This window comes from Macaca thibetana, chromosome 7, assembly GCF_024542745.1.
Source record: "Macaca thibetana thibetana isolate TM-01 chromosome 7, ASM2454274v1, whole genome shotgun sequence".
Lineage (NCBI taxonomy): Eukaryota > Metazoa > Chordata > Mammalia > Primates > Cercopithecidae > Macaca > Macaca thibetana.
In genome coordinates this window covers 125,790,707-125,799,325 of record NC_065584.1, presented here as the reverse complement: position 1 = coordinate 125,799,325, position 8,619 = coordinate 125,790,707, and the positions used below count along the sequence as shown (strand labels likewise).

The following is an 8,619-nucleotide window of genomic DNA, read 5'->3' as shown; positions in this document are numbered from 1 at the left end:
GCGGGCACCTGTAGTCTCAGCTACTTGGGAGGCTGAGGCGGGAGAATGGCGTGAACCCGGGAGGCAGAGCTTGCAGTGAGCCGAGATCAGGCCACTGCACTCCAGCCTGGGAGACACAGTGAGACTCCGTCTCAAAAAAAAAAAAAAAAACACAAAACCTGAGAGGTACTCTGGGAATATAAAGGGAGCATACCGCCGTTTCTTTTTTGAGTGGAAGCAGTGGTCAGGAAAGGGCATACAAAGGGTATAAACTCTTGTTAAGCCTAGCTGCTCACCTAAATCTTGGAAGACTTATGTTTACAAAGAATGAATCTACCACAAAGAGAAAAAATTTTATTAATGACAATCTTGAGCAGTATAAAACTCAGAAGCTCCACTGAGGTGAAGGAAACATGGACATGATACTAAGCAAAGCCTCATCTTTTCCATAAAATGAATAAGTACATTTGGTGGAGTTTGAGACCAGCCTGGGCAACATAGTGAGACCCTGTCTCTAAAAGCATTAAAGCATTAATCCTCACATTTCGATAGGACTATGTAGCTTTCAAGTAAGCAATGTTAGAATGAGTTGTAGAGTTTTATTTATGCAAATATAGTGAGTGACAGATGGCAATTACATGAGGCTATTTGAACAAAGATGCACAAGCCTAAACAATTTCACCTAGGTAAAATATTGATGTCATAACCAAATCATGGCCCTGTTTCATAAAGGTTACTATATTCTACAGAGACTGAAGAGGTGGCCTTTCTATCCCAGCTTACCCTACTCTTGTTATTGTTTAAATTCTCCTGAAGCTTGTATAACTAGCTGACGTTAGATAAATGCTATTGGCTGGCAGAAGACTGTGGTTCTGTTAATATTAGAACCAGCAGGGGGAACTTGACATTAAAAATCTAGGAACACAGGCCGGGCGCGGTGGCTCAAGCCTGTAATCCCAGCACTTTGGGAGGCCGAGACGGGCGGATCACAAGGTCAGGAGATCGAGACCATCCTGGCTAACACAGTGAAACCCCGTCTCTACTAAAAATACAAAAAATTAGCCGGGCGTGGTGGCGGCGCCTGTAGTCCCAGCTACGCGGGAGGCTGAGGCAGGAGAATGGCTGGAACCCGGGAGGCGGAGCTTGCAGTGAGCCGAGATGGCGCCACTGCACTCCAGCCTGGGCGACAGAGCAAGACTCCGCCTCAAAAAAAAAAAAAAAAAAAAAAAAAAAAAAAAAAAATCTAGGAACAGAATTTTAGGATGTATCTCATTAGAAACCTGAATTGTATAGGGACTTAAGTAAAAACCATCCCAAAGAATGTGAGCTTTAAGGTGATAATGTCTTTTCAGAGATCGTAGCACATGAAGAACCCACGGACACTACATACATGGACACTACATAGAATATGAACAGTTAGCAGAAAAAGATCTCGTGACTAAAGTAGGGAAGACATAAAAAAAAAAAAATTTACAAAAGGAAAAAAGTTCAGAATACAGGAATATTTACAAGATGTTAAAAAATTATTAATCTTCAGCCAAAATGAGGCCCCTTCGCATTCCCAAAACCTTTGCTTTCTTCTCCTTTCGTTCTTGCTCGCGTTTCTTCCGTTGCTCTTCCCTGAGGGGGACAGGTCACAGGTTAAGCTCTAGGGAGGCTCCACAACAGACACTTTAGAGCAACTATTGTTGGACTAACACCCAAACTTTCAAGCAATGACATCCAGCATACTTGCGTAAAACAGGCTCTTAGAAGGCACTGTGCTCCGCCTAGTGTTTCTAACACCTGTTTGTCATTGTTGTGTTAAAGGGCTAGAAACTGGTATTTTCCTTTTGCTAACTCAGCACTCTAAAATCATGCATGGAGGCTGGGCACATTGGCTCATGCCTGTAATCCCAGCACATTAGGAGGCCAAGGCAGGCAGATCACTTGAGGTCAGGAGTTCGAGACCAGCCTGGCCAAAATGGTGAAACCCCGTCTCTACTAAAAATACGAAAGAGTTAGCCAAGTGTGGTTGTGCATGTCTATAATCCCAGCTACTGGGAGGCTGAGGCAGGAGAATCGCTTGAACCCAGGAGGTGGAGGTTGCAGTGAGCTGAGATCATGCCACTGCACTCCAGCATGGGCGACAGAGCGAGACTCCGTCTCAAAAAAATAAATAAATAAATAAATAAAAAATAAAATCATACATGGAATTGGAATCAGAAGATACCTTGGTGATTGAATCCAACTCTTATTATTTTACAATTTGCTTTAGGCCAGATGCAGTGGCTCACACCTATAATCCCAGCATTTTGGGAGGCCAAAGTGGGAGGATTCCCTGTGCCCAGGAGTTCAAGGCAAAAGTAAGAAAAGTAAGAACCTGGCCGGGCGCGGTGGCTCAAGCCTGTAATCCCAGCACTTTGGGAGGCCGAGGCGGGTGGATCACGAGGTCAGGAGATCGAGACTATCCTGGCTAACATGGTGAAACCCCGTCTCTACTAAAAATACAAAAAACTAGCCGGGCGTGGTGGCGGGCGCCTGTAGTCTCAGCTACTTGGGAGGCTGAGGCGGGAGAATGGCGTGAACCCGGGAGGCGGAGCTTGCAGTGAGCCGAGATCACGCCACTGCACTCCAGCCTGGGAGACACAGCGAGACTCCGTCTCAAAAAAAAAAAAAAAAAAAAAAAAAAAAAAGAAAGAAAAGTAAGAACCTATAATTGTTTTAAATGAGAAATGTCTACACCTAGAAATCAAAGGCGTGGTGGCTCACACCTGTAATCCCAGCACTTTGGGAGGCCAAGGTGGGTGGATCACCTGAGGTCAGGAGTTTGAGACCAGCCTAGCCAAGATGGTGAAACCCCGTCTCTACTAAAAATACAAAAATTAGCTGCACGCAGGGGTGGGCACCTGTAATCCCAGCTACTCGGGAGGCTGAGGCAGGAAAATCACTTGAACCCGGGATGGAGAGGGTGCAGTGAGCCAAGATTGCACCACCACACTCTAGCCTAGGCAACAGAGTGAGACTCTGTCTCAAAACAAACAAACAAAAAAACCCAAGATAAGTTAATATAATCTTGGGCTTTTTTGTGTTTTTTTTTTTCCCCTTCTTTCTCTTTTTTTTGGTTTGTCTAATCCTCTGAAAGAAAAGCATAATGGCTAACTCAGTAGACCCTGATTCTAGTTCTATTCCTTTCACTAAACTATGTGATTCTGAGCTTGACCTTTGACTTCTTTTTTTTTGAGACGGAGTTTTGCTCTTGTTGCTTGGGCTGTAGTGCAATGGCGCAATCTCGGCTCACCACAACCTCCGCCTCCCGGGTTCAAGCGATTCTCCTGCCTCAGCCTCCAGAGTAGCTGAGATTACAGGCATGCGCCACCACGCCTGGCTAAGTTTGTATTTTTAGTAGAGATGGGGTTTCTCCATGTCTGGAACTCCTGACATCGTAATCCACCTGCCTTGGCCTCCCAAAGTACTGGGATTACAGGCGTGAGCCACCTCACTCAGCCAACTCAATAACAGTGAGCAAAGGCCTTGGCGCAGTCATGTATAGCCATGAGTCAAATGATAGGTAACCCTGTGTCATGAGGGTCCAAGCAGGGAATCTGGGCCCAACCATGATTTGCTACAACCCAGGATGAGCTCTGGCTTTAACTTGGTTTTCATGCTGAAGGAAGCCTCTAAGGACCGTCCTGGGTGCTCCTCTTTATAGGGCCTTGATGCCTTGTAAGCCTGGCTTCCTTAGGAGTGAGGAATTGATGTCTATCTGGATACGTAGGTGCCCTGGACTGCTGGGCATTGGTATCAGGAGAGATACCCACATGCCCTGTGTTGAGGCAGATGAGTCATGCAAGGGCAGTGCTCTGAATCTGGGTCTTCTTCTGAATCACCTGCAGAGCTTTGGAAACAATGCAGGTGCTTGGGCCTCACCCCAAACCTGCTGATTTGGAGTCCATTACACTGGAACATGTACTCAGAAAGTTCTATATATGATGCTACTTCTTTTCTTTTCTTTTTTTTTTGAGATGGAGTCTCACTCTGTTGCCCAGGCTGGAGTGCAGTGGCACGATCTCGGCTCACTGCAAGCTCTGCCTCCCGGGTTCCTGCCTCAGCCTCCCGAATAGCTGGGACCACAGGTGCCCGCCACCACGCCTGGCTAATTTTTATTTTCATTTTTGTATTTTTAGTAGAGACAGGGTTTCACCATGTTAGCCAGGATGGTCTCGATCTCCTGATCTCATGATCCGCCTGCCTCAGCCTCCCAAAGTGCTGGGATTACAGGTGTGAGCCACCACGCCTGGCCCATGATACCACTTCTAACCTCCCCTTAAAACACCACTATTACTGAGTCTCTATCCCTCAGAGGTGCTGCTTTTGTTTTGTTTTTTTTTTGAGGCGGAGTCTCGTTCTGTCCCCTAGGCTGGAGTGCAATGGCCGGATCTCGGCTCACTGCAAGCTCCGCCTCCCGGGTTCACGCCATTCTCCTGCCTCAGCCTCCCGAGTAGCTGGGACTACAGGCGCCCGCCACCACGCCCAGCTAATTTTTTGTATTTTTTTAAGTAGAGATGGGGTTTCACCATGTTAGCCAGGACGGTCTCGATCTCCTGACCTTGTGATCCGCCCATCTCGGCCTCCCAAAGTGCTGGGATTACAGGCTTGAGCCACCGCGCCCGGCCAAGGTGCTGCTTTTGAAATTAAAATAATTATAAAGCTGGATAATTATGTACTTACTTTGTCTGGAGATGGGGTTGTTTGTAAGTTTTCTTGTAGAAGTGAATTCTGTTGACATGTTGATTTAGATAATTATTTTCTTTAGATTGCCCCCATGGTTTTAGCTTTCCTAGTTTAGGACAGAGACAAAGAGTTTTAAGAAGATTGTTTGATTTATATTCCCAACTTCATTCCCTTCATCTGTGGTTACCTGCTATTGACAATTATACTTTTTTCTTTGAGACAGAATCTCACTCTGTTGCTCAGGTTGGAGTGCAGTGGTGTGATCTGATCTTAGCTCACAACAACTTCCGCCTCCTGGGCTCAAGTGATCCTCCCAACTCAGACTCATGAGTAGCTGGGACTACAGGCACACGCCACCATGCCCAGGTAATTTTTGTATTTTTTAGTAGAGACGAGGTTTCGTCATGTTGCCCATGCTGGTCTCGAGCTCCTGTTCTCAAGCAATCTGCCTGCCTTGGCCTCCTAAAGTGCTGGGATTACAGGCGTGAGCCACTGTGTCCAACCAATTTGCAATTTTACAAAAAAGAACTGGGACCGAATTTCTGGAAGTTTACGTGTTGCTTTTTTTTGGTTTTGTTTTTGTTTTTTTTTTTTTTGAGATGGAGTCTTGCTCTGTCGCCTGGGCTGGGGTGCAGTGGCCAGATCTCAGCTCACTGCAAGCTCCGCCTCCTGGGTTTACGCCATTCTCCTGCCTCAGCCTCCCAAGTAGCTGGGACTACAGGCGCCCGCCACCTTACCCAGCTAGTTTTTTGTCTTTTTAGTAGAGACGGGGTTTCACCGTGTTAGCCAGGATGGTCTCGATCTCCTGACCTCGTGATCCGCCCGTCTCGGCCTCCCAAAGTGCTGGGATTACAGGCTTGAGCCACCGCGCCCGGCCTGTTTTGTTTTTTAAATTTTTTTTTTTTTTTGAGACGGAGTCTGGCTCTGTCGCCCAGGCTGGAGTGCAGTAGCGCGATCCGGGCTCACTGCAAGCTCCACCTCCTGGGTTCACGCCATTCTCCTGCCTCAGCCTCCAGAGTAGCTGGGACTACAGGCGCCCACCACCTCGCCCGGCTAGTTTTTTGTATTCTTTTTAGTAGAGGCGGGGTTTCACCGTGTTAGCCAGGATGGTCTCGATCTCCTGACCTCGTGATCCTCCAGTCTCGGCCTCCCAAAGTGCTGGGATTACAGGCTTGAGCCACCGCGCCCGGCCTGTTTTTTAAATTTAAATTTAGTTTTTTTTTTTTTTTTTAAATTTTTTTTTTTTTTTTGAGATGGAGTCTTGCTCATCGCCCAGGCTAAGGTGCAGTGGCGCGATCTCGGCTCACTGCAAGCTCCGCCTCCTGGGTTCATGCCATTCTCCTGTCTCAGTCACCCAAGTAGCTGGGACTACAGGCGCCCGCCACCGCGCCCGGCTAATTTTTTGTATTTTTTTTTTAGCAGAGACGGGGTTTCACCGTGTTAGCCAAGATGGTCTCGATCTCCTGACCTTGTGATCTGCCCGCCTTGGCCTCTCAAAGTGCTGGGATTACAGGCGTGAGCCACCGCGCCCAGCCTTTTTTTTTTTTAAATTTTTTAGACGGAGTTCTGTTGCCCAGGCTGGAGTGTACTGGCACGATCTCGGCTCACTACAACCTCTGCCTCTGGGGTTCGTGCAATTCTCCTGCCTCAGCCTCCCGAGTAGCTGGGACTACAGGCACGCGCCACCATGCCCAGCTAATTATTGTATTTTTAGTAGTCGAGACGGGCTTCAGTGGCTCTCTATAGGCACAGTCATAGCATACACTGCAGCCTTGAACTCCTGGCTGCAAGTGATCTTCCCAGTTCAGCCTTCCATATAGCTGGGAGTACAGGCATACATACTACTACACCTGGCTCTATGTCCTGCTTTTCTTTTTTTATTGAGATAGGGTTTCACTCTGTTGCCCCGGCTGGAATGCAGTGGTACAGTCATGGCTTACTGCAGCCCAAACCTCCCTGGCTCAAGCAATCCTCACATCCCAGCTTCCTGAATAGCTAGGATCACAGGCACGTGTCACCATGTCCAGCTAATTTTTAAATTTTTTGGTAGAGATAGGGTCTTGCTAAGTTGTCCAGGCTGCTCTTGAACTCCCAGGCTCAAGTCATCCTCTTGCCTGTGCCTCCCAAAGTACTGGGATTACAGCCATGAGCCACTGTACCCTGCTGAATCAAGTAATTATTAATTGTTTAATGAAAAGTCTTTTAAATCACGGTCTATGTGGAAGCAGAGGCAGGGGAAAGGAATTCTAGGTAGTCACATATGGCTTCCACTGGGTCACTAGGGTTTTTTTTTTTTTTTTTTTTTTTTTGAGACGGAGTCTCACGCTGTTGCCCAGGCTGGAGTGCAGTGGCGCGATCTCGGCTCACTGCAAGCTCCGCCTCCCGGGTTCCCGCCATTCTCCTGCCTCAGCCTCCTGAGTAGCTGGGACTACAGGCGCCCGCCACCGCGCCCGGCTAATTTTTTGTATTTTTAGTAGAGACGGGGTTTCACTGTGGTCTCGATCTCCTGACCTTGTGATCCGCCCGCCTCGGCCTCCCAAAGTGCTGGGATTACAGGCTTGAGCCACCGCGCCCGGCCTTTTTTTTTTTTTTTTAAACAACTTTAGAGGCAGAGTTGTTTTTCTTTTCTTTCTTTTTTTTTTTTTTGAGGTGGAGTCTTGCTCTGTACCCCAGGCTGGAGTGCAGTGGTGTGATCTTGGCTCACTGCAAACTCCACCTCCCGGGTTCACGCCATTCTCCCTCCTCAGCCTCCCGAGTAGCTGGGACTACAGGCGCCCACCACCATGCCCGGCTAATTTTGTTTTTGTATTTTTAGTAGAGATGGTGTTTCACCATGTTAGACAAGATGGTCTCGATCTCCTGACCTCATGATCCACCCACCTTGGCCTCCCAAGGTGCTGGGATTACAGGTGTGAGCCACCACGCCCGGCCTGTTTTTGTTTTCTTGAGGCATGGTCTCACTGTGTCGCCCAGGCTGGAGTGCAGTGGTGCAATCTTGGCTCACTGCAACCTCTGCCTCCTAGGTTCAAGCAATTCTTCTGCCTCAGCCTCCCAAGTAGCTGGGATTATAGGTGCCACCACCATGCCAGGCTAATTTTCTTATTTTTTTTCAGTAGAGATGGGGTTTCACCATGTTGGCCAGGTTGATCGCAAACTCCTGAACTAAAGTGATCTGCCCACCTCAGCCTCCTGAAATGCTGGGATTACAGGCGAGAGCCACTGCACCCAGCTGCAGAATTTGTTCATTCTTAAGTTGTCATTTTTTATTTTTATTTTTAGATGGAGTTTCGCTCTTGTTACCCAGGCTGGAATGCAATGGCACGGTCTCGGCTCACTGCAACCTCCGCCTAACAGGTTCAAGCAATTCTCCTGTCTCAGCCTCCCAAGCAGCTGGGATTACAGGTGCCCGCCACCACGCCTGGCTAATTTTTGTATTTTTAGTAGGCATGAGCCACCGCATCCCACCAATCTTAAGTATTTTATAGGCCCTGTAGCTTAAAACACTCCCACGTACCTTTGTGTGGTTCATAGTTGAGGGGACGAGACAAACTTGCTTTAAGATCAAACACTGGTTTCTTATTGGAGACTGGAGTCTGCGTTGCCTCAGTTGTCAGCTTGAATGGGGTAATAACTAAAAACACACCAAAGAAACCCAAGAGCTTAATTAGAAACAAAGACCTGTTAAAGCATTTATCAAAGTGTTACTTCTCTTTTTTTTTTTTTTTTTTTGAGACGGAGTCTGGCTCTGTCGCCCGAGCTGGAGTGCAGTGGCCGGATCTCAGCTCACTGCAAGCTCCGCCCCCCGGGTTTACGCCATTCTCCTGCCTCAACCTCCCGAGTAGCTGGGACTACAGGCGCCCGCCGCCTCGCCCGGCTAGTTTTTTGTATTTTTTAGTAGAGACGGGGTTTCACCGTGTTCGCCAGGAT

General features: G+C 47.8%; 1 protein-coding gene across 7 annotated transcripts in view; it reads right to left on the bottom strand.

The window, feature by feature from the left end:
- Positions 1–317: 317 nt before the first annotated feature.
- Positions 318–8,619, bottom strand: part of NUSAP1 (nucleolar and spindle associated protein 1) — a 49,694-nt gene continuing 41,392 nt past the window's right edge. For 6 of the 7 annotated variants that reach the window (XM_050799529.1, XM_050799530.1, XM_050799531.1 and 3 more), the window contains exons 9-11: positions 8,207–8,323; positions 4,690–4,798; positions 318–1,599 (exon numbers count right to left, since the gene is read on the bottom strand). In XM_050799529.1, the coding sequence (XP_050655486.1) occupies positions 1,506–1,599; positions 4,690–4,798; positions 8,207–8,323 (320 nt within the window). In that variant the 3' untranslated portion in view covers positions 318–1,505. The remainder of the gene's footprint in view (positions 1,600–4,689; positions 4,799–8,206; positions 8,324–8,619) is intronic. The other variant, XM_050799534.1, reaches the window with a different exon arrangement.